We start from the raw sequence: 25,963 nt of genomic DNA, 5'->3' as shown, positions 1-25,963 counted from the left end.
TTTTGGTAGAAGTACAGAAAATGATTTGGAAGGAAGGCAATAATGGACATGGCTAATCCAATTCGAAAGCTTCTGCAATGATTCAGGTGAGTGACAAAACAGCTTGAGACAGAGACATGGTGGAATCTGCAATTATTCATGCACCTATTTATCTATTTGTTCAGCAAATATATATTGACTCTGTGCCAGGCATTGTGCTGGGTTCTAGGGATTAAATGTTGAATGGAAAAGACAAGGTCCCAGCCTGGTGGGGGATTCTGACTGGTTTCAATAAGTGCTTGGACCATGTACTGAGGTCCCACAGGGTGAGCATCTGTCTGGAACTTGCAGGGATCAACTGAAAAGCAAGCAAGAGAAATAAAGGGCAAGCTCATATCTAAATCTAGTTATTCCACAAATATTTATTAATGTTTATTGTGTGCCAAGAAGAATTCTCGGCTCTTGGCACAGAGGATGTAGTAGTGAAAAGGATAAATTCCTGAGGTTATAGAGCTTGTATTCTAGTCAAAAATTTCCTTTCTAGTCTTCTGATTCCTGAGCATCAGTAGGAAGCCAGGATAGGAGATTGTAATTGAAATTATGAGATATTGACAACCAACAGTGAGAAAAATGAAAGCAAGATGACCGACGGCCAGATAATTCAGGAGGAGGAGCAGGTTTGGTGGGGGATGATGAGCTCAGTTTTGTACATTGAGTTTTGAGTTCCCAAGAGATGTCGGAATTCCTCAGTAGGCAGAATGCATAATGGTTAGATACCTGGGCTCTGTGTGCAGATTGCTGAGGTTCAAATTCTCACTCCTGTACTTATATGCTCTACTATCTTGGATGTATTACTTGAAGTTCATGTACCTCAGTTTTCTCTTCTGTACAGTGGGGATAGTAATAGTACCTACCTGGCAGGGTTACTGGGAGATTAAATGACCTGATATATGTTAGGGGCTTATAATAGTGCCTAGCATATAGTAAGACTTAGCAGAAGTGTTAGCTATTGTTATATCTGAAGCTAGGGCTGCATATTTGATAATCATACCCATAAATTGGTGTGAGTTGGGTACAACACCAAAGTGCCACATCTGAGGTTGAAATCTTTAACATCACAGATGTTGAAGATTTGCATACTTCTTATAAGAAAGTATGTATTTGCAAACATACTTATAAGAAAGTATAAACTGCCAGCTATCTGGCAGTAAGGAAGGAATACCTTTTCCTAGTTTTTACAAAGGTGCTGAAATAGTTAATGGTGGCCCTAATACAGTTATCAATGCTATATACATGTGTGGCATGAGATTTCCCAAGGTTATGTATAGCCTAGGATAGCACCTTAAACGGTCACGTTCCAGCGGGGGGTGGGTCAGGGACTAACCGCACTGTAGGTTTGTCTTCACATGTTCTGTTGTCCTGCTTAAACAGATATATGATGTAGGAAAACCCCTTGGGTGAGGGTGTCAGTCCCTGACCCTCCCCATTGGAATGTGACTGTTCTAAGGCTCAATCACCACATTTGAGGACGAGGTGTAACCTGCAAAGGAGACTGAAATGGCCTGGCCAGAGAAATAGGAGGAAAGCCAGATACTTATGGCATCATGGAGGCCAAGGATAAAGAACATGCATGACAAGGACAGAGTAGTCAGCTGGGCCAGATGGCGCCGAGAAGTCAAACAACCCATGGACTAATACACGTCATTGGATTTGCCAGCCAGGATATTCTTGGTGCCCTTGAGAACAGATGTGGTAGAGGAAACCAGGCTGCCATGGAGAGATGAATAGAAAATGATGCTTGTCTGTGAAGAGGTAAGAGGGCATGGTAGCTGGAAGAGATGTAGGACTGAGGGAATTTTTTCCTTTGAGACAAGAGTCATGACCTTTTTTTGTTCCTCCTCCTTCTTGTTCTTCTCTTTCTTTTTGACAGGGTCTCACTCTCACCTAGACTGGAGTGCAATGGCTCAATTTCAGTTCACTGTAACCTTGAATTCTTGGGCTCAATTGATTTTTCTGCCTCCCCAGGAGCTGAAACTACAGGTGCATGCCATCAAGCCCAGCTAATATTTTAATTTTTTTTTTTTGCAGAGATGGAATCTCAGTATATTTTCCAGGATGATCTCAAATTCCTGGCCTCAAGTGATCCTCCTGCCTTGTCTTCTCAAAGTGCTGGGATTATAGCACTTCTCAAAGTTCTATAATCACTATGCCCAGCCTCATGAACATATTTAAATACTGAATGCAAGACAGCAAAAGCCAGCAGCAGAAAGTTCCAGGAGTGGAGTTGGGGTAATTGATGGAATAAGGCCTCTCATGTATTACACCTTGGGAGATAACGGGATGGGATGTTATCTCCAATATTATACATGTACAATTTCAGTGTTATTCTAGCAGTGAAATTCCTTCTTGTAGTGCAGGAATTGCAGGCCAGGTAAATGGTAAAAAATATTTTTGAGGAAAGAATCACATGGGCTTTCAAGTAATATACTGTAGGTGGTCATCTACTCTTGTAAGGCCAGCCTTAACCAGCACTTGCTCATATTACCAGCTGACGCCTTACCTGCGATTGTTCTGCTCTCTGTCACTAGATCAATGGCATATCTTTTTGTTACAAAAGCTGCAAGTCCCTTATAAAGCTGTAATTATTTCTGTTATCAAGTTTTGTCGTGTTTTCATTGTATGCTGTTCATTTCTCCCCTTATAGATATCTGGTTACTAAAACCATAAATAAAATAATAAGAAGCAGCTTCTTCCCAAGTCCTCGTAAGATCTGAACCTGGAGGCGGCACACGTTCCATTCAGCTAATCTGTTATTTCAGTCACTCTCTAACTATCTTCATAAAAGTATCCAAATGACATAATATATTATCTTTCTACCCAACACCAAAAATATTTTCTCCTCATTCATTTTATAGCTTGTATGACTTTCAAAACATATGGACATATATAAATACACACACGGATGTATCCAAAGTTGTTTAAAGTTCTTTTCCACATACCAAAGGCTTGCCACGTATAAGTTATATATCCCTTACCCATTACTTGGAATTTCCACAATTTCTTTCAGACCATTTGAATACTATTAATATTTATGGAATAGGGTGTATTGTTATTATACGGACCTATTTGTAAATCCAGGTAAAAGAAATAGTGCGGTGAATATACATGAAAATTTAATTATTGACCATCATAGGTTTAGGAAGAATAATTGTAACAGTGGAAAAAGCTGGACAGAGCAGAAAGTTTTTCTAAGAGATTATTTTAAGAATGATGAAAGCGAAGCCCAGAAAGATGATATAGGCTGGGTGACTCAGTAGGTTCGCAGAAGAGTGGAATTAGAATTCAGGTCTTCTGGCTCTTGGATAAAACAGCATTCTTTGCCATACTGTTATATAGAAAGACATGTTTCTAGAATTTGGCCATAGAATCCATTTAAAAGTAAAAAATGTAAATGAACATTCATTGGCCATTTTGGGCCCCACAATACTTATGAACAGGTTAAATAACATTTTTTTCCCCACTGACATTTTTCTGTTCTATGCTAATCGACAAGCTGAAGTGATTTATTCTTTCTTGTGTTAGTAACATAAGAAAATGGGAGACATAAATACTTCCAGAGAAGTCTTCCAGGATGTCCAATAAAACGCTTCCTGCTCCCCTGAAACTTCACTCTAGGCAATGATTTTGTAATTCCTTTTATTTCACTGAGACAATGCGATGTGCTATAATAAGAATTCAATCTGTTGTGATATTATTGCGTAGGAATATTCATCAGACTCATAAGCTTAGATGCGATTAGTTCTATTCTCTTCAGAGCCTTTCAGACTCCATTTTCCTATTAACTTATCCCTGATGTAGCATTTATGCCTTAGAAATGTCTTTTTATTTCCATAGACTTAAAACAGCTGTTTGTGTTATTCACCCCACGGTGCCATTTATTTCATCAACAGAATCACGACCTTTCTTTTGTGTTTTCTTTTGGGTTACTTCAGCTGGTTTGTGAGGCTGAGTCATTGAGTTCCTCAGGGCAGGGTGGACAGCCTTGGTTTTGGTGGACCCTTATTCTGCATTTTGTGGTCGTCCCTTCACACATGGGTTTATTTAAATCCCTAATACCACAACATCTTTGAAAATCTTAATTTTCTGGTGTATTCTTCACAGAGACGCGGCACCTAACAATTCAACTCTGGGTGACGATGACAAGAGAAATAGACAATTACATTTTTCACTTGGCTTCTTTTAAAATAAATGTGGTGCAATTTGACCTGAATTTCTCAAAAAATAATGTTTACTAAAAGTTTTAAAAATAATATAAAAATTTCAAAGTGAAGACGATATAAATTTGTGTAAACTTGAAGCTTTTTTTTTTTTTTCTGACAAGCAAAATCAGTAGAAAATGCTTGTATTGGCAAAGGTCACTCAAAACATTCATTTGAATCTCTTGACCTGAGAAGAATTCCTATTATTGCTGATATGCTTAATATTGACGCGATAGAGCAGGCTGGTGGTGCCTTTAGCCCTTTTAAGAAAGGATGGCAGGTGCATTGTGCATCAGAAAGGCAACGTTTGCCCCAGAGAAATAACACGTGTTTTAAAATTTCTTCTGCTTTCCAAAAAGCCCCAAATTTGTCCCTCATCTTACCTCCACTTCAATATCAGCTTGTTAAAATTGCAAAAAGTAAAACTTACTTGACTCTTGAATGGGATTGATGCTACAGTGGGTCACTGTTAATCCTCTCAGATCCACAGTACTGTGCTCCGCTTAGAGACCAGCACAAGAATCCCTTCCAGCCACAAGTCTCTCCCTCCTACATGCTTGTCCCTCACAGCCTGAGTTACAGAAAAAGTGGCTTCAGGGCAGGTATTTCTAAGCTGAAAAGGAAATCCATGATGTCCTTTATCTTTTGGCACTTTGTAGTTTTAAAACCAATGAACATCAAACCAATACCAAATAGAGAACGTACCAAACAACACAGTCCTAATAGTTGAATACTCTTGCTCTGTTGCTGAAACAACTTTTACCAGGAAGCCTGGGGAGCTGGCCAGCAAAAGGACTTCACTGGACCACTGCACCTCGCGCTGTCAGGAACCACTGGAAGCTTAGCACTAATAGTCTCATTCCCCCAGCAGTGTCTCATCTGTAAAATGTAATTTTTATGATATATCTGATCTTCTACTCAAGGAAAGATGCCCAGAATTCAATTACTTTTGATAGGATGGCGCATTTGCTTTCCTGATTTGGGAAACAAACTGTTTCAGGTATGAATTTGTGGGATAATTTTTAACTTCTTGAGTATTTAACAGTGAGAGTGAGAAAGTTAATTACAGTGATGCTTTTTAAGTGGAGAAATTATGGTGGGAAGGTTGAGATAATCAGCTGTCCAGATTAATGAAATATGCATAATGGCCCTTCCATATTTATAAAAATAGTCCACAAGAATCAGATGTTGTATCTGTATTTATTCACTACTGTCTCACTGTGCTGAAGGTGGTGAAACATTACTATGTGAGGTACAGATGTAGGTGGTGCATAACTAGTGGTTGAATAAATGAATGCATGAAAAGTGCTTTATAATAATTAAACAAAATCATTATGATCCCTCCTTCAGAATCAAACCAAAGCCAAGTTCAGTTGGCTGAAGAGAGAAAGATATTACTCTGCGTTTTTCTCTGTTATCATTATTTGTCCCTGACTTGTCCAAGTTTTTAATTCTCGGGACGACTTTTAAACTGATGGTTTTGGCAAAAAGAAAAAAAAAGCAATAGCTATAAGAATGGGCTTATGTCTACATAAACTCTCCCAATATTATCTTTCAAAAACCAAAAAAGTTATAAAATCAAGAAACTCAACTATCCAGTTTTATCACTGACAAACACCCAGAGTGTTCATTTCTCTGAGAAACTAAGATGACAAATAAGCCTTTCTTACTCTCACATCCAACTAACACCCAAATTGTCCCCATTTGTTTTGACTTAAAATAACTATGAGCGTGAGAACAATAACTTAATAAAACAATAAGCGTCTTCATACACCAAACTCAACAGCATTTGTGTTGTTAACAGCCTATAATCTATTTGAAACAGAATTATTCTAAAGTATACTTAAATATACTTTAAAAATCTAGTTGCTATTAGGTTAATAGTCTTAACACATAAAAATAGAATATAAAATTATCCTATTTGGGGGCAAATGTTGCCTCTCTGATGCACAATGCACCTGCCATTATTATCCTTAATAATGTTTCAGAGGAATTTTTCAGTTCCTACATTTGAACTATCTGATAAAAATTACAGTAGAATGTATTTTACAACTGTATATTAATTACTGGAGGAAATATACCAGTGTCATGACAGTATTTGTTTATACTTAACAAGCCTAACTCTTGTTCTTAATCTTTTTCTCAATGGTCAAAATGTGCTAGCGTGCCTTTAAGAAAAAATTCTGTGACAGCTTCACTCTTTTCTAAATGATGGCATTTTTGAAATCCGGATGAGTAATCTATTAAAAAGTCTAATTTAGGGTACTTACTGTAGCATAGATTAAGAGATATCCTTGATTAAAATCATGTGTCCTATCTGTGAATATTGTCCAATGTGAAGAATCTTCCAAAATAAAATATATGTACTTTAAAAGTTTGAATGAATTGCTTCAATATTGCTTAGTGTGTTTATGTGAAAATTGCAGTTCCAGATAAAATGTCATATAGCCTTTCTGGTTACATAAGCCATTTGTCTGAAACAAGGGAAGCAAGTGAGAAAGCATAAATAGTTTAAACCCTAATACTGTTAAAGAAAACTTTAAAGCCTATTTTCCATTAAAAGATCAGTAGTACACTCATTTACAAAAGAAAGGGCAGGATTATTCCACTTCTACATATGATTACAAATTCCCTCTTTTTCTCTCCACTGTGACTCCCTCCAACCTGTTCTGGAAACAATGTGTGAGTTAACATCTCAACTGAGACAGAGCAAGGAAAGTTCTAGTAAAAAAGGAAACAGCGAAAAAAATTTCTATAATTAATCTTTTTGCTCTTCTGTCCTTATTAATAAATACTGTTTCTACTAATAAAGCATTTATTTATTATCCAGAGGTATGCTAGGGTACCCTGTGGGGGATAGAAACAGGTAGGTGACAAGGTGGCCCATGAGCTAGAGAAGTCGGTGGCAATTAGAGAACCCCATGGTATCCTGCAAAACCACAGGCAACCTAGGCAGGCAAAGACTGAGAAATTAATAGGGGGGAAAGTGATCAAAGATAAAACTTGAATGGGCCTACTGCCTGAGTTGGGCAGCTTTGAGGAAGAAATGCATGCGTGTCTGTATGGTGGGGGATATAGGGTGTGTGTATGTGTGTTTACGGGGTGGTGATAAAGAATGGAAAATAGGAAAGAATGAGAGAAGAATGTGGAGAGATGAAAACAGGGCTGCATCATGAAAGGTCTTAATGGTGCGGTCAAACTTAAGCCACTTTAAAAACTGGCCCTAAGCTTTTTTTTAAAATTACTTTCAAACTTCTCAAACTCTCCTACTTATAAAGATTTGTTTTTCAAATGTCGCTGGTTCCCCTCACTGGAACAACACTACTATTCTCTTTTATTTCTTCTTATTAAGAAAGATTAAGTACAGGCTAGATCCTGGTTCATGCTGCTAATGGCAAGATGGCTTTAACTACATTGTCTGTCTTCCGCCATGGAGAGGCCTCTACGGCAGGAAGCCTGGTCTGCATTTTTCTTTGCTTCTGTTTCTCCTCTGTTCATAATGATGAACACACTATCATTGTTCATGATGATCGGTATAGAGACAGTTTTAGTTGGGTGAAAATAGGATGGTTCTTGGTTGAATATTTATGAGAATCTATTTTGTCATGTACAAAACAGTGTCTTAAAATTATAAAAGAGAGCAAATCTTCCTCAGCAATAATATAGTAGAAAATGTCTTTCTTCTTCCTTATTTTTTCTTCCTGAAAATACCAGTTGTCATGCCCATGGTGGAGACACAAAACACTGGAGCTCCTGCACTGTAGAAAATGCTCAAGACCTCCCAGGCAGAACAAACACAAACATCACAGAAAAGAACACAGGTCCTTTCTGCCTCAGGGAATGAATGGCATCACCTCTAGAAGCACTGATGGCAATAATTGCACAGAATTTCCAGTGCACTGCGGATGTATAAGGCTCAAGTAAAAATAGGAACATTTATTTCCTCGAAGTATGTATTCTAGGGTTGCATGACTATTCTCCCATACCCCTACCAAATAAATTTCTTAGGAGATAAAAAGTTACTACCAGTATAAGAAGAACACCTATTCTAGTTCATTCTCCTAAAAGCCAATAGCTGACGAGACTCAAAATATTAAAAAGGGTGTTGTATGACAATTATTAGTAAATCATTTTGTTGTTGTAAGTAAAAATATGTACCAGTAATTATAGACATGTAAATCCAATTATAAACATATAAATTCAAGCTTTGAGTATAATGAAAAATAAAAGGAAAACATGTCTGAACTTTTAAACTTGAAAGCCACTGTTTTCCTGCATGTAAGGCATAGCAGAAACAACTGCAAAAAGAAAACTAGATTTATATTCATGTCATAAGCCTTTAAGACTAAATCCTAAGCCAGTGCCACATTCCATTAAAGGATTTCTTAAACCCCCTGTAGAACTCCTCGTACATAGTAGGTGCTTATTAAGTGCCCATTCAAAGGTTGATCATTACGTAATTGCAAACTGTGGAGGTATTAAAATGTCTTCCTAAATTTCGTTTCCTGTGTTTGAAATAGGAACTTGAAACATGTTTGGTGCCCTCTAAAAGAAATCCATGAATTATTTATAATTGAGGATAGAACATAAAAAGGAAATAAAAAGAATAAAATAAAAAAGAATAACAGGGCACAAATATCCATAATTTGGTCATTTGAAATGGAAGCACAGCATCGAGTCTGTCTTATTAAAATTAAAAGTGCTACTATGAAGTTAGCACATGAATAAAGCTGAAGCCCGGGGAAAGAATATTTTTTTTCCAGTGAAAGAATATTTTAATGTGCTATAGATATTCTCCAGTGTTGATATTAACAAGCTGGGATCATCTCAGGCCTACAACTGCTTAGTCTAAAAACCTAGTTAGTTGAAATACTGTAAATGGAAAGTGGCTTTCAGTGGACTGGAGTCACTTGTGGGAAGTTATATTGGTTAGGAATAACCATGTCATCAGTGTCCTGGGAACATCAGTGACCCAGATAGATTTTTCCAAGCCAGAGGAAAATCTCCTTTATCATACAGTTGGGGGAACTGAGAGGTCAGGTGAATTGACCGTGGCCTGTAGCTGGGTGGCAGCCTGCTTCCTAACATCTAGGCTGACACTGATTTTCTAAGTGCCCAGGAAAATTAAATAGAAACTATATCCACTGAGATCACAAACACCACCAAGTTGGCATGGGAGGATGACAGCAGCTATCACTTTAGAAGATGGAATCACCTTGATAGGACTGCCGGTAAAGGAAGAGGCCAAATAAAAAGAATAAAGCTCCAATGGGGTGAAAGCAGGGCGTTTCAAATGGGCAAAACAACAACTTAAAGAAATGCCAGTGTTTTCAGCCATGAAAGGCGTAGCAAAAACAACTACGAAGACAAGACTCGATTTATGTTCATTTAATGAGCCTTTAAGACTAAAACCTAAGCCAATGCCAGGTTCAATTAAAGGATGAAGTGAATGATGGGCAGGTGTGTAAACAGCTGACTGCGAGTCAACAGTTAGAAAAGAGGGAGGCCCATGCGGATTCGTGAACGCCAAGCAAACAGTACTTATGGAATCATTCTGCCAGAATATTCTCCACCAATCATCCCTTTACTGTGCCGAATTACAAACACATTACACAGGCTGTAGAGAGATTTCGGAGTAGGGAAAGAAGTGTGATTACCTGGGATGTGGCCTGGGAATAATGGTCATCGCTTCTCGGCCTTTTGGCTAAGATCAAGTGTGGGAGGTGGACGTTTTAAAGGTGATTTGACTCCATGAAAGGATTTTATCCAGCTTACAATAACCAGCCATTTTAAACCCCCACTTTATACAGAATGTAACAAACCTGATTTAGTACTGAAGCATATGAACCAGATCTAGGTAAAACTTTCCACCTGGTGTGAGTTGTGTAACCCACTTTTAAAATCCAAGCAACAGTCTTCTGAAAAGTTATTTGAAAAATCAGATGGATTCTCCTGTGTCTGCGTCATACAATCCTATATGAAAGCAGAGAGGGGTGTTAGTACTACTACTATTCTTTGCTTCCTTCAGATTCTCAGTGGGAGAGAAGGAAGAACAGCAAAGGTGGAGGCGAGTTCTGAAGGCTTGGAGCTCTGCCTCTGTGCACTCACTTTCGCTCCATTAGTCACTAATCTTGTTTGGCTACTTTGTTAAAAGTAACAAGGGCAGCAGCAGCAGCAGCAACGGCCAGCACTTGTGAAATGCTTTTTCTGGGCTGGTTACTGTACTTGTTGCCTTACATGTTTTGCCTACTGCTATCTTGTGCAAGTGGTTGTCTAATTCCTCTGCTTTAATTTCTTCACCTGTAAAATACAGATAATAATAGCATCTACTTATTGTGATAAGTGAGTTAATAGGGGAAAAGTGTTTAGAATGGTGCTTGATACGTGGTAAGTACTTAATAGTAATTATTAGTCTCATTTCATCTTCAAAGCAAATCTTTTAAAGGAGTGGTTGCTACTATCTATTCCCCAATTTGCAGATAAGCAAATTGAGGCTCAAAGAGTTTAGCTAATTGTTCAAGACCATGGAGCAAGGAAAGGACAGAATAAGGACTTACATCTCTAAATCCCTGCTTTTTAATCTCTGTGATATGCTGTCCCTCCTAATTTGGCATCTAAGCTCCAGCCACACCCCATAAACTTCTCTGATTAGTGGATTCTTCTGTTGAACACATCACGAGCTTTCAAATCTCTTTGCCTTTTGCTCATCTGGTTATACCCTCTGCCTGAAACGGCTTTCCCAACTTTGTCAGGCAGATGAAATAACAATTACCCTTTAAGACTTAGTTCATTTGCCACCTTTCCTCTCTCCCCCCCTTCCTCCCACTTTCACAGACTTAATTGCTTGCCTGTGTTCCTTTAACACTTATCTCACGTATCTCTCTTACAGCACTTACCACATTGTCTCATAATTTGTTTATATCTCTGCTGCTAGATGGGGAACTATGAAACAGCCAGCCCCTCACACACAACACAAAGTCAGATTGATTTAAGATGCTAGACCCTCTGCTAAGGGTCTCACGAGGATGCACTCACCAAATCCTCTCAATAACCCTCGGTTCGAGGTGCTGTTATAATTCCCTTTTTAGGGATGGGACACAGAAAAGTTAAGTAATTTGCTCAAGATCATACATGCAGTAGGCAAACAACAAATGGTTACTAAATTGAACTATGTTTAAGTAAAAAAAATCAAAAATTTCTTTTTTCACTGAAGAAAATGAACTTTTGATTCAACTTTTTTTGAATGGAGGAGAAAAGAATAAACTCTTCTTTCATCTGTTTAGTCAGATTTTTTTCATCCTTAAAGCTATGGATAGAAACAACTAATTCATGTAATGACTTGCTTCCTCATCCCATCATCTTGAATAACCATATAAATTAAACGGTACTTGATAAACCTTGTTATTTAATTTGAAGATTCTTTAACAGGCCACAGCAAAAGTTCATTATGATACTGTTATGGTGTCTTCAAGACTTGATAAAATAGACTGAGAAAGAAATCAGTCCACTTGTATTCTGTCTTTCCATTAGTTGCCAAAGAGAATGGGGTTAAGATTCAACTCGTTCCATTCTCTTTGTGTGGATATATATCCCCATGTTTAATTGACACGCTGGGGGCTCAGTTGTGGGCTTAGTAAAGAAGATATTAAGGAAAAAATTGTTATTTTGTCAGCTATTCAAAACCCCATAAACTAGAACATACAATACAGTATGAATTTTAATATTTGTGTCAAGAATCTATTATTTCCCAAACAGAGAAGAAAAAGGAACTATTTTCTGCCTCTAAACTTAACTTGGAAAACTGTGCCTTCCTGAGAATGATGTTGTCATTTCAGAAGCAGCCGGGCAGCTGGCTGTGAATGCCAGGTGTGAATAATTCCAAACCCCAAATCACCTGTGGCTTTTTTGAGGCCTTTTTGCTAACCCCTCAGAGGGAAACAAATTCTCCTTGCTTTCCTCTGGGGGCCTTTCAGGGAGCCAGCCTTTGTGTGTCTCATATGGTGGGAGGAAACTGGGCTTTAAAGCCTTTTAACCCAGAGGGTTTGAACAGCTAATGGACATCATCTTTCTGGCAACAGGAGATGGTGTAAATCTCCTTCTTCCTTTTAAAAACCAGGACTTATTTATATAATCTATTTATAAAGTAAAGCCCCTTTGGCTTCAATATATATTTTTAGATCTGGTTACACTGGAGCATAAGGCAGAAACAGTTCAAAAACACAAAACAAAACAAAAAACTTCCCTCTCCCACATTGTTCCAGTTTCCAATACGCCTTTAACTCATTCGACTATTTTGACTGATGGCAAAGAATAATCCAGTCATTTGCATATGATATTTTCATTTTAACTGCTATACAGATGATGTAGCATATAAAAAGTTTCTAAGGGTATTGGGAAAGTCACAGAACACTGACATGCCCACAGTTGACAATAACAACAAAAAATAAGTCAGCAATCACTAATTATCTTAGTAGAGCCTGCAATTTCCATTCAAATCATTTCTAAGAAAATATTAACAATCATGAGAATGATGTACTTTTGCATAGAAAGACAAGCTCACAAGATCTTTGTATCGTAACTCACAACTCTGGTAACCATCTACCTTAATTAAGTCTTTCATTTGATTTGAGACGTCACCATTTATCATGACTTAAAAGCTTCTTTCTTTTCTTTTCAATATGGAATTAATGTAGGCTTTTTTTTTTTTGCTTTAATAACAATACAGTCTATGCTACACATGGTCTAAAATAAGGAAACCAAGTCGATTCATCTAATGGTGAATACACAGAAGTGAAGAGTTTGTTTCCATTTGCAACTGTCCTAGAGTAATTCCAGTTCCAATATGACTCATTATCACATGGCTTAGCTTGAAAGATACATGTCTATATAATTATAAATGTTTCCTTGTATTTATAATAGAAGCAAATTTGGGATGCCAAACTAACTTTTCAGCTGACAGGGAATCAGGAATTTTTCTTGTAGTCCCAATAAGCAGCAATAAACATGTTGAAAGGATGGCAGGCTTCAATAATGAAAGACATGCATTCCCTTTCACAAGTGATGCCCATCTTTGCTCGGGCATTTGGCAGTCCCCCTGGGAGTCATCATTAAGATGTACGCAACCAAGTCCTTCCTTTGATTGGGTTTTACCCAGGAATTCTCATACTAACTCTGAGGAAGGTAGGAGTAGACCAGGAAAGACTCATCTCTTGTGAAACTGAAATATGTGTTTTGTAGAAGTGTACAGTCAGGACGTGAAGGAAACTTTGGCATTTAGGTTTTGCTGTTATTTTGTAGATAGAATTAACAACATAGGAACTGGTTCCAAAATACAATGTGGTGATTAGTCTAAATATGGATGAAAGGTTCCTGATAATTTTAAGTCAAATGGGGGAGGAGTGTTTATTCTAAGTTGAACAGTCTTTAAATTGTTCTACAGAAGAGATCTCAGGAAGCACTGAGCAAAGACAGGAGAGAAGGCACTCAAGTAAAAATGGAGAAGTCAGTTTAGGGCCATTGACATGTGTTAGGAGTGTTGACTATATTACCACTGATAACTTTGTGGTGCTAAATATTTATTTTTTTTCCCACCAGATTAAGAAATCTCAATGAGAGACTCTTCCCCGTGTTATCCTTCAAGACCTAGTTTAGTTGCCACCTTTCTTTTTCATCTTTTTTCTCCCACTTTCACAGACTTAATTGCTTGTCTGTGTTCCAGTGTCCAACACATATTTGTTGAACAAATAAATAAATGAATAAGCAATTCAGGTAGTATTTATGGAAGCAGAGGCAATGGATAAGTGGCCATAACCATGGGTCAACCAGGACAAATCAATCACTGGAAAATGCTGGTGTTGAAAGTCAATCAACTAAAATCTGAAAAAGATAATTCAGTCAATAGGTTGTCCTATCTAAGAATAATTATTTTTTAATGTAATCACTCTGGTTAATTTTATTTAAATGGGACCTCTGTGGTGAAGTAAGCAAGTTACTCACCTCGTTCTACCAGTTACTATCTGCGTAGGATTCCACAGCCACAGACTGAAAACCCAGCTTCGGTCAGGCAGCTCACAAATTCATTGTGCACAAAAGGAAGGCAAAGAGATTGCAGGGACATGTGCATCCATGCAAATATGTCACCACTACTACAGAAAACAATTTAAACACTGTTCACCTGGGTTGTGTAATTAGTCCATGAGGGACTTCTTATTATTGAGTTTTTTCCCATAGGCAAGTTGGACCATCCCCCAGGGGATGCATTTTTATGGGTTAAAGACTAGTAGCATTAAATAATGAATATTGGAATAGGTGCCAAAATAGATAATGCTATTTGGTCATTAAGACACAGGGGCGACCTTTTTTGGTACGGTTACTACAATTACTCACTGCTGTACAAATGGCATTGATTTACCAGGGTTAGGTCTTGTCCACTGCTTCATTCTTGACCTGCAAATGCTACACTAGTTGGGAGTAGGCTGAAATGAAAGTCACTACAACTCAGCCTTATTCATAAATCACTGGGGCAGGTGACTTACAAAAACTGTTAATTCACATAGTTAGGTGAAGCCAGGCAGCTTTCAACTGGTTCTTCCTCGGGATTCCTCAATTCCCCTTACTCCATGCCAGAGTTTTATCTATGCAATGGAGGCTAGTGTTGGTAAGACTTGCTCTTTCTGGCTTCATGATTATTGCTGAATATTCTACTGCTTGCTGGTGATATTTGAACCTCTAAGCAAAGTTCTTCATAAATATATCATTGCAACTATGATTCTATTATAAAATTTTTGAGTTGGAAAACAATGTTATCAGAACATCTTTTGATAACATTTTTTTATTGTATTTCAGATAATGATTTTAGTACCAACAAGGAGGCTTTATTGCTAGATCCAATTCACTGTTGTGCATTAAACGTTACCTTAGAGCCAGTCAGCTTTGGCGTAAAGTAAAAATGAGGTCAGAGTGCTCATTAAATCATGGCTTAAGCTGTCTTTTTATGAGCAAAATTGAATAGTTGCATAAATCATTGAAACATTTCGTTAATTTATTTTTCCTTATCAGTATTGATATTCTCATTACAGAAGTACCATAGCAATCAGGAATTCTGTTTCATTAGATTCCTAATATTATTTTTCAAATACCAAAGAAACTCCATAAAAAAAAAACCAACATAAAACAAATGAAACAACAGAAAGCAAACAAAAGTAAAAACTTTTCTTAGTTTTGTCATAACGTTAATATAAACCATTCTTCTTATGACTTAAATATTTAGAACCCAAATTTCTACAGTACTGTGCTCCAAATTGAAATGTAATATTTATATTAAAATTCTGAACCAATAAACTAAAGCAGTATACATTTCTACATACTGCTGGCATCTAAGAAGAAATAGAGGGATGAATATAAGATACCAAATAATGCTTTTACAGATATTATGTCAGTTTATCAGCTTAGGCTCAGTATTATGCATACATTTCCAGATCAAAAAATATTGTAGCTACAAAATAATCAAAAATCAAAAATGAAATCATAATAAAGCTAGTCTTCCTAGTTTGTGCTTGCCTCCCAGATTTTAAGAAAAATTATTATATGCCAAAAATGTAAAATTTATTCCAAGAAAATTAACAGGCTACACGGGTAAATTTTGGCAAATGCAACTTTATATTGAAGTTCACACATTTGTATCTTAAAGAATGAGACTCACAGACTCTAATGTATTTCTAAAATACCAGAAATTATATTATAAGCTTTCACAAGTTAAACTGAAATAATTTAAACGACCAATACACTGAATGTGCAGAAAGTATAAACAAGACTGTGCCTTCAGTAGAATAAATGCTTCACAAATTGTGCAGGATGTCATACTAAGGCTGTGGTCTCCCCTTGACAGCTGACCTAAAATATAAACATGTATCAACTGCCTGCTTCCTAGAATGCTCCAGAATGGGTAGCACACCTCAGAGGGCAATCTCATTATTTCAGTGATGTGCACCTTCATTTTCAAACCATGTGAGGAAAAGGAAAAGGAGCCTTAAGTGATCTTTTATGCACTTCCAGATGCACTACCAGGGCCAGTTACCGATCCAATTTCCCTTCACTATTTGCTCCAATGCTAAGTAAGATGAAGGATACTAGATAACCCTTTAAGGCAACATGTGTTTATTCTGCATTATTAGAACTGTTCAATTATGATCCTCTGGTAACCATTGATGTTGCCTCCCAGTTCAATATCTAGCATTTGTAAAATATAAATGAATTGGGAAAACTTTATATCAAATCAACAAAAACCACATAATACAGTTCAGCTAGCAATTTCACTAGTAGATAAGGAAAGTGGTATTTAGAAATAGTAATGTATTAATACAAAAAAACGTAAACTCTAATTGGAACCAATATACTGCTTTGGAATGCTCCCCAAAACTTACAAGGCGGTTTTTAAAGTGTGATATTCCAGTAATTCATGGCACGTCTTTAGTGTATTACAGTACTTTAAGTTCCCAAATAGTTTAGTCTTTGCAAAACAATAATAGTATGAAATGTTTTAAAGTCTTCAAACTTCTAAAATTAGTTTTTATCAACACATTTACCTCATGTCGACTTAATTTATTAAGATGTCCAATGCTAATTGTTTGTTTGATGTTTTTTTCATAAGTAGTGATATACACAGCATTTAGCACTGATACTTAGCACCTGCTACTTTCCTTTTCTAGTTTGGACCACATGAAGAAACTTAGGGCAGTGGTTCAGTCCATTCTTAATTACAAACCTTCACCGGCAGTCAGCAGGATCACTCTGAGATTTAAAATAGGATTATAGGTGAACTATTGCAAAGATTGCAGAATGTTGCCCATATCCTTATAACTGCTGATTCCATTCTTGAATTCTTCTCAAGATATGGCTATGGGCCACAATTGCTCAGCAGAGAAGGTTAGTGTTTCACAAAGCTAAAGATTTACAGATGCTCCTTCATATAACACAGTAAGGTTCCCTTGGTAACCTGGATTTTCTGCAGTAAAGAAGGGTTGTGCTGAAACAGCGCCTCAGCTCCCTGTTGGAGAAAATGCAGACAAAAGGATTGATTCCTGCTTGGGCAAAACTCATCCAGACAGCGGCTGTTAAAAATCCCCCTGGTACCACAGGCCCTCTTGCAAAAACTCTCCAGTAACAGGCCACCAGGTAGGGGCCCCACAAGGTTAGAAAGAGAAAAGTCATTATATAGAACATTCTGCTGATTCTTTTCTCCATTTTGAACTCGTCTAAGACCAATAGCCTTCTTCTGCCTGTGGTGTTTGCATTTTGCCTGATGCCCAGCAAGGTGGGTGGTGTGGGACCCCTTCCAAATCCGGCAAGCCAGTTGGCAGCTGCCTGGCCACTGGCTCCAGGACCATGAAAAGTCCAGTTCTGGCTGACTGCTGCTACAAACTGGACTGGCTTCATTTTCCTTCGATCGTGGACAAAAAATATCAGCTTGAGGTAGACAAGCTGTGTGGCTAGGAGGATGAGAGCAAGGAGCAGCATAAATCCTAAGGAATCATTAGCCCTGAAGGAGCGGTGTTGGAAGGTGCATTGATCTTCCTCCCTAATGAATGAGTAAGTGCCCACATCTAAAACCGGGGGAAATGCCATGGCCACAGACAGAGTCCACACCATACAGATCACAGCCAGACACGTCCAAAAGGTCAACCTCTTTGTATAGAAGCGGTGATGGGCGATAGCTAAGTATCTGGTGACACTGATGCAGAAGAGCATGAAAGCAGTGTGGAAACAGGACAAAACCCCCAGAAAGGCAATCACTTTGCAAGTCAGAGTCCCATAGGTCCACGTTGAGCCATTTTTGACAGAGTTGAATACAAATGGGAAACAAATTGCAGATCTGAGGATATCTGAACAGCAAAGATCCAACAGGAAGTAGTAAGGTGCTCTATGCAAGGTCTTATCTTTCACTAGCAAAATGGAGATCAAGAGGTTGCCCACCACGCTGACTCCTATTATGAAACCCAAGGAAGTCAGTTTCAGAAAGGCTGTTAGAGGTGAGAGATTTTGCAAAATGTTGTCAGCTGCATGGCTGTAGTTCGCCATAGATGGATGGAGGATAAGGATACAGCCTCAGTTAAGTCTCATGATCTAGATAGAACAAGGAAAAGATAGATCCATACATTTTACTAAAAATGTAATCCACAAGGAGAACTGATCCGATCTGCAGTCATGCTTCCTGTTTTCTTCCGTTTGATTTGCCATCAGAATATCTGGAAAAAAAAAATGAGCTATCAGTTCTTAAGTTAACAAGCAATGATGTCAGAGAGTGCTAACAAAAAGCTGTTCACTTATGGAAGCAAATAAAGTTTTAATTTTTAATACTATTATTTGCTTTAGTAAGTATTTTTGCTTGGGATTTCAGAAAATTGGCTCGTTTAGTTTTCTCAGCTAGGTGAATTAAAAAAATGTCCCTTTTTAAATGAATATACATTTGATTGAGTACCTTTAGGAGAGAAGGGATAAAATGTTCCACAGTTGTAAAATATGTCAGTCCAGGAATTAATCACTAGAATTGCAATGGAATCTACAAGATTGCTAATAAGAGACTACCTATATTTATTTAAGGTCTGCCGGTATCTGTCAGTGGTTCACAGGCAGCTTGTCTGCTGATATGGAGCCAAAGAACCCGTGCAAAATATATGTCTTTTAACTCAAGTGCCACTATTCATGCTGCATAAGAGTATTTGTTGATTCATCTTAAAGCAAAATTTCAATATTAGACTTCAAAATTAACAGGAACTTGTTTCAAGAACTGATGTGATTTAATCTTTTGTCTTTCCCTCCCCACCCCACCCCCATTTTTGGCAAATCTCTTTTAAGCCCACATGATTATTAAAAATGGTTAATGTAAATATTGGCCAGGGAAACACACCCAGAGGAATAATGCACTTGCATTTGTAAATTTTGGCTGCCTGTATTCAAATGAATATAACATGAACCTGTATTTCTTGGGCAACTAAGCCTTTCCCATTTACACTGATAATCTTTGTTGTTCACAAGTGGCTTCATTTTAAAGCAAAAAGCACATTGTCTACTAGGTTCCTGGGAACCACACTAGGGAAATCGGCTTCCTCCCTTATCCCCACGAACGAAGCGTGTTTCCTTTGCCACTTCTCTCTTGCCCGGAATATGCTGATGGAAACCCAGGCAAAACTGCGTTCGATGATTTTAATTTCCCCACCGGTACATCCCCGGGTAAATACCGATCTCATCATGCAACATTACGAAACCTGAAATCCGCCACCCCTGGATTTATAATGGGGGGTGGGGGGAGTGGAGGAGGGGGAGAGGGAGAGAGACATGCATTACATACGCGAAGATAGGGAGAGAGATTGCTTCTGTGCTGCAAGGGAACGGTTCCCGGTGATTCGCAGTCTGATATTCCTCAGTCTTGCAACGCTTTCCAGAAATGGAGCTCTCAGTAAGCCCTACTGAAGATGCATTGTCTGAATGTACTTCCATTATGCAGTTTATTGTCAAAAAAAAAAAAAAAAAAAAAACAGGGAGGAGGGCTCTTTTATGGTGAACCTGCAGTTTCATCAACATTGTGCATCTCCCCCACCCCCAAACTTAACCGAGAGTATATCCTCCTACCTGTTGGTGTTGGATATCCCGACAGACTATAGCTTCTTCTTTCTATAAATTGCTGATTTTTTTTTTTTTTCCTTAGTGCCTTGACTGAGCATCCAGGCAGGGCTCGGCGGCGCCTGCGCGCTGGAGCCTCCTTGAGCTCCAGCCGCGTCCTCCCCTGTCGCAGCGGCACCGTCTCCCCCAGTAACGCAGGGGCCGCCGCGGCGGCGGCGGCAGTGGCGAGGGCGGCGGCAGGGGCTGCTTGAGCCTCTGTGGAGCCAACAGGAACCCCTAACCGTCTCCAGATCTGACTGGGTTTATCGAATGCCTCGTTTGGTTCAACTGACAAAATTAAGCTTTTGTCCCCTTGTGGCTGCTTCTGAACTTTTCCCTCCCCGCATTTGAAGCCGGGGCTTGGAAAGGCTCGTTCAGGACCACAGGCCCATCCTCTTCCCTACGGCAGTGCACGAGGAAGCCACAGCGCCTGGGACGCCCGCCCCCTCCTCAGGTTCCCGGAACCCTTGCCTTCCCCAAACATTTTCTTCCTTTTTCTTTTAGGGTGGTCCAAAGCATTGAAAGTTTCTTTGAGATTTCTTCTTAAATGATTTCCCCAGCTGACCTTTGAATTTGCAGGTTAGCTGGAAGAAAAAGGAAAAAATAAAGAGGCAGAGAAAGGAAAGAGAGAGAATGAGAGAATGAATGGGGGCGGGGAAGAAAGAAAAAATTTTAAAAAGCACATCAAAAATATCGTCAATGGGAAAGAAGGGAAGCAGGTTAGAGAAGCCCTGTCTTTGTTAGTCATCTTCTATTCGCGAATGCACGAAAACATGAGTGTAAGAATGAACACGCTAAGTTCAGAGGACAACTACAAAAAGATTCACATCCAGTCTTCCTTAAGGGATATGACTAGAGGATCAGGCTTACAAAATTTTTAATGACTATTCCTGGCTTTCCACCCCACTGAGCAACAGCCTTTCTATTCCCTTCTTGCAAGTTCAGCTGACCAGTAGATTGGTGATGTCAAAGCAGTTGTGTGTACGAGTTTCTTTCTCCCCCCTTTGTTATTACAGATGAAAAATACTAGGAATATAACGAATATATAAAACTTACACCAGTCCAAAAGGTCCGATGATATCACAGACACCACATAGCCTGACACGTGGGTGCTTAGGGATGTCTCTAGAATCATGCATTTTCTTATTTTACCATTTCCGAAGAGTTTTGTTTGTGGGGTGGCATAAAATTTTAAGCAACAACCTTTTAACCTCCTAAAATGCAGGCAGACATGCTTTCATTAATTCCCAACGTTAAACGTCTGCTTCTCTTCCTGCATGTTTAACGCTTTATAATAATCTGTTAATGAAACAGAAAAAATAAAAATCTTCTCTACAGTAATAATCTGATCTCGAGACAGCAGTAAAATACCTCATTGCTGGGTGGTGAGATTGTGACATTCGGGGTAACTCAGGCCAATCAGCACACAGATAATATGGGGTAATTTACATATTGTATTTCTATTGGACACGCGGAGGTAAAGCTTTCTCTGTTTAAAGCTTGATGTCACAGTAGTTACACAAAGCCCTATGTTGATAATACGGAAAGGATGTTAAATTTCCCTGTTTATTTTTATTTTTATTTTTTAAATCTGTTTAAAATTGTATAATATTTTCCCCCAATACGTCCGAGGCACTTAACTTTGACATTCCTTTAACCTAGAAAAATCAATCCGATACCAATGTTGGAAGTAACTTGAGCCCATTTCCGTTCAAGTAAAACATTTCATTTTCAGCAAAACAAATACATCGAGAAGAACTCAAAACTATTTGGTGGTGTGCAACTTCTAAATAAAATGCCAAATTTGTTTTTATAGAACTACAAATCGATTCAATTTGTTCTTTTTTACTTGCCAGTGAATATTTCTATGTACTTTGTAAAGATTTATTTCTTGAATGTTTATAGTTTAAAAAAAATCTATAGAAAAAGAGACAAATAAGTTTGCTGCAGATTCATGATTGGGGAGATGTTAGGTTGTATGGATTAGGGAAAAGCTATTTAAAGTATATTAAAAAGGTGACTGCACTGCCAGGCCATGAGACAATAATTTACTCTGCCAAAAGGGATAAGGCCAAGATCCAAAGGTTTAACTGCTTTATCTTTAAAAAGCAGATATTGATTCCTTCAAAATAAGGCAGGGGTCTCTGTATATGCAATATTCTTTCATATCCCTATCTCAGAGTATATTAGAGCTTTTTTTTCCATTGTAACTGAGCACAGTTACATTCACTACTTCTTCAGTTTTTCCAGCTGTTAGATGAGAATGTCATTTTCTGGCCTCACAAGGGGGCTCAAGAAATTAATGAGGTATTTTCCATCTAGCTCGTTAACTCTGCTGGAGGATGTATTAGAATCTGAATCTTCTTTCAACAGAGATTTTGAAAATATGTATAATAGCTGACGAAAGTTTCATATCATCTACAAGTTCTCAAATGTAAAGCTATTGCTTCAAATTGTTTAGGTCATAGGCTTATTTGATGTCAGCTAATTTCCTTTTTGATTCCCTGAATTACCAAAACTATTAAAACTGACTTTCAGGTTTAGAGTAAAGGAACAAAGCAAACACAATGCAACTATATACCCTAGACCTTGGGTTTAAAGGATTCTAAAGGTTTTTAAGCTGTTAGCAAATTATATACTGATCAGTATATGAAGAACACTGATGTAATTTGCTTGATTTTTTCCCTATAATAAATATATGCCATCTTATTGCAAAAAAGTATGTCCTCCTTTTCAAAATTTGTCTATTTTAGATTTTTACCACAATGTACAATCTCCTGATGGGCAAATACAGAATTTTTGTTATATGCATTGTTTCTGTGAAAATGCAAGTCAGGAAATAACCCTTGGTAAATGCAGAGAATGATAGGCCAGAATAAAATGTTGTAAGCAAAGATTTTAATCCCTTCATTTAAAATGCCATCTCTTCTGCTCTTGGAAAGCACTCTCTCTTGGTAGCTCTCAGCTACAAATTTGTCCAAGACACACAGAAGACCCAATACAAGTGCTTAGCTGGCAGCCTCAGGTTAGCACATCTTCAAGTCATCACAGCCCAAGTTGTGGGCATGCATCAAGAAGCCTCCAGGTAATTCCAGCACCCAGAGTCTTTCCTTGGTGGAAGTTTTAGAGCAATGTTTTTCAACCTTTTTCATCTCACAGCACACTTGAACATATAGTTAAACTTCTGTGGCACACTTAAATTATGGTGATTAAAAAAGAAAGTTAAAAAAAAGAATATACTTACTGTGCTTTGAACTTCTTTAAAAAATAATTTAATTAATGATCTTGAAAAAAGATCAGATTTGCAGCACACCTAAGATCCTCTCATGGCACAAGTTGAAAACCACTGCTTTGGACATCATGAAGCAGAGATAAGCCATCCTTGCTGAACCTGGTCAAAATCCTGACCCATACATAGCATTAGTAAATATTAATAAATAGCTGTTTATGCCACTAAATTTTGAGTACTTTGTTATGCAGCAACAGATAAATGGAACATCCAGGATAGGCCAATTTTTATCCTAGGATAAGCACTTGGAAGCTAAGCAAAACAAAACCTCTCAAATATAAGTACTGCATCTAAGTCATCAGAATTTCCATGTGGATTGTAAACTTGTTGCAAAGAGATTTCAGAGTTCTTAAGAAAATTTTAATAGCTATTATATACAAGTATTTACCACATGTAGGGACTAGGATACTAAGCTGTAGGTATTCTCATTTTATATCAATGAAGTTAAATAAATCTTAAAACTGGTATCTTTGGTTCATGTCCTAGTTGCTGCAAAAAGTGATTTTTTTTCATAGTGATATTTAAGTCACTGAAAGTTTCTAGGGCATTGTAGTTATCTACTTGAAGAACAGAATGATGAGAGGATACCCTAGACCTAAAAAACTAGTACCAAATTAAAAAAAAAAGTGCCTTGGGAATTGAGAATAACCATGATTGTAAAACACCCCAAGCAGTGAGATTTCTTCAGAATCTTAATGACTTTTTAAAAGATTAAGAATCTGGCATGTTTCTTTCCAAAGTGCTAAAAGGTTTATTTGTCAGATTTTTGTCTGCAGTCTGCCACAGAACAGGTTCCAAAGTGTTAATATAATTCATTTTTAATTTTAAAAGCTAGCATTTCTAAGACCTTCTTTCTCAATTTTAAGTCAAGGCTTTTGAAAACTCACTCGTTTACCTTCTCTTACCTGTATGTTGACAATTTCTTCCTCTCTGAGAACTTTAATACTTGTTCTCTAATTTATTTAAGAACTATCTCTTGAGCACCAACTCTGTTTGAGACTATGTGCTAGATTTTATAAGAAATAAAAAACAAAGAGGAGGGGCCGCTTTACAACTGGTTGCACCAGTGCATGGTATGTCTGAACTCGTGGAGGGGGAGGAATGAACAGAAACAAAGAGATGGATCTACTTAGTAAAAGGAACCATATTTCTTATCAAATGATTAGATAAGGGAAGCAAAGGGATTGAAGAGTAAGAATTAACTCTCTGATTTGGAGCTTTGGGACCTGGGAGGCAGAAAACAGAAGAGACGCAAGTTTAAAAAGAAGGAACTGGTTTGGTAAGGAAAGTAGTGAGTTAATTTTAGACATACTGAATGGAAAATGCTGGTGGAATATTTAGATATTGACATGCAGCCAGACATTCTATGCAGCTAGAAGTAAGAGCCCCAATTCAGGAAGTACTTATAAAGGTGGGTCTAGGGGAACTGTTGGGTGGCATTGCTAAGATTGTTGAGAGAGAAGAAGGTTGAAATTAAACAAATGAACAAATATTCCAATTCTCTTCCAAAAAACTAAGGGAATGCCTATATTTAAGAAACAGGAAGAATCATGGAAGAACCAGAGCCAGAATAATCTGAAGGGAAGAGAAGAAACCCCAACATCATAGACTCTGAGGTAGGAAAGAATTGTAGGAAGGGAGTGGTCATCAGTGTAATTGTGACTAGACTATTTAGAGGATGACCACCGATGAGAAGATATTGTTGGATCTGGTAGTGTGGCAATTCATTAGCAATCTTTGAGAAAAGAGTTTTAGGAGAGCAAGTTAAACTACAAGGGATTAACAAGTGAGGGACATAGGCTTAAAGGCTTATAAGGTCAGCCTAAGAAACGATTTTGCTGTTAATGCCAGCACCGTCTCAGTGATAAAGGTTTAAATGAATTCTCTTGATGTTTTATAAACAAGGTGCTATTTAAATAAGTATAGCATACTTTCTTCTGGAAGTCTTTAAAGCTCTTCTTTTAGTATACATTATTTATATATTGAGTGAGTAGGGAGAACAAGGGCAAGCTTCCCTACTAATGCCTGGTGAAACTTTAGAGCTTAGAGAAAAAGTCCTTATTCTGTTAAAATATTCTAGGTTGTCTAATTCATCTTTGCATTTTTTTTTTTTTTTTTTTTGTGGATGCAGTTAGTCTCAACCATGAAAAACAATCATGATTCCCCCATGTGGGTGTGGTTGTGTGTGTGTGTGTATAAGTACATTTGTGTTGGGAGGGTAAGTGGGGAGAAGAAAAAAGTATTGGTAAAATGATGAAGAAATGGGAAGTTAACTTAATATTCAGGTTAATGGAGAGTCACATCTATTTTACATGCATTGTAACTTTTCAAGGAATAAAAATGCAGTATAATTTTTAAAACTCCAGAATATAAAGTGTTTGGTCTATGATTATTCAGACAGATTATCTCAATCATACAGCCCATCAAGGCTATTATTAGGAGCACTTGTTATGAACAGATTATGGTCACAAAAGCTTTTGTGGTATTTAGCTTTTTGACAAATGGGCTTAATTAAAACATGGCTGAAAGTAAAGACTGTTACCTTAGACTAAGAGTTTCCCATGTTGACAGTCCAGACCCGTATTAGAATTAGCCCTTTCTCTTTCATTTCTCTTAATTTTTTGAACTTAAAAATGTTCTCTTTACAAAGTAATAAGCCTATAAAATAAAAGAAAAAACAAAATTCCCACCCCTCCTAAATGTAATAGGAAACTTGGTTAACGTGTGATTAAAATGGAAGTATGCTATTGTCTACCTAACTTTCCATGAAAAAAAAAAA

General features: G+C 37.6%; 1 protein-coding gene across 2 annotated transcripts; it reads right to left on the bottom strand.

Annotated features, from left to right (window-relative positions):
- Positions 1 to 14,018: 14,018 nt before the first annotated feature.
- Positions 14,019 to 21,288, bottom strand: GPR85 (G protein-coupled receptor 85). Of its 2 annotated transcripts, none has more exons than XM_012805134.1 (3): positions 20,952 to 21,288; positions 19,585 to 19,702; positions 14,019 to 18,481 (listed from the first exon to the last, which is right to left on the bottom strand). In XM_012805134.1, exon 3 carries the CDS (start codon positions 18,312 to 18,314, stop codon positions 17,202 to 17,204), a length of 1,113 nt encoding a protein of 370 aa, XP_012660588.1. In that variant the 5' UTR covers positions 18,315 to 18,481; positions 19,585 to 19,702; positions 20,952 to 21,288; the 3' UTR covers positions 14,019 to 17,201. The 2 variants fall into 2 exon arrangements, with proteins under 2 accessions (XP_012660588.1, XP_012660589.1); XM_012805135.1 differs by having other exon boundaries at positions 19,585 to 19,699.
- Between the last annotated feature and the right edge of the window lie 4,675 nt (positions 21,289 to 25,963).

This window comes from Otolemur garnettii, unplaced genomic scaffold (genome assembly GCF_000181295.1).
Source record: "Otolemur garnettii isolate 467f Iridium unplaced genomic scaffold, OtoGar3 scaffold00037, whole genome shotgun sequence".
In the NCBI taxonomy this organism is placed as follows: Eukaryota; Metazoa; Chordata; class Mammalia; order Primates; family Galagidae; genus Otolemur; species Otolemur garnettii.
This window is presented reverse-complemented; position numbering and strand designations above follow the sequence as displayed.

What these genes read in the sequence shown, in the direction of transcription:
- GPR85 (XM_012805134.1), bottom strand. Translation starts at nt 18,314, where the DNA reads ATGGCGAACTACAGCCATGCAGCTGACAACATTTTGCAAAATCTCTCA.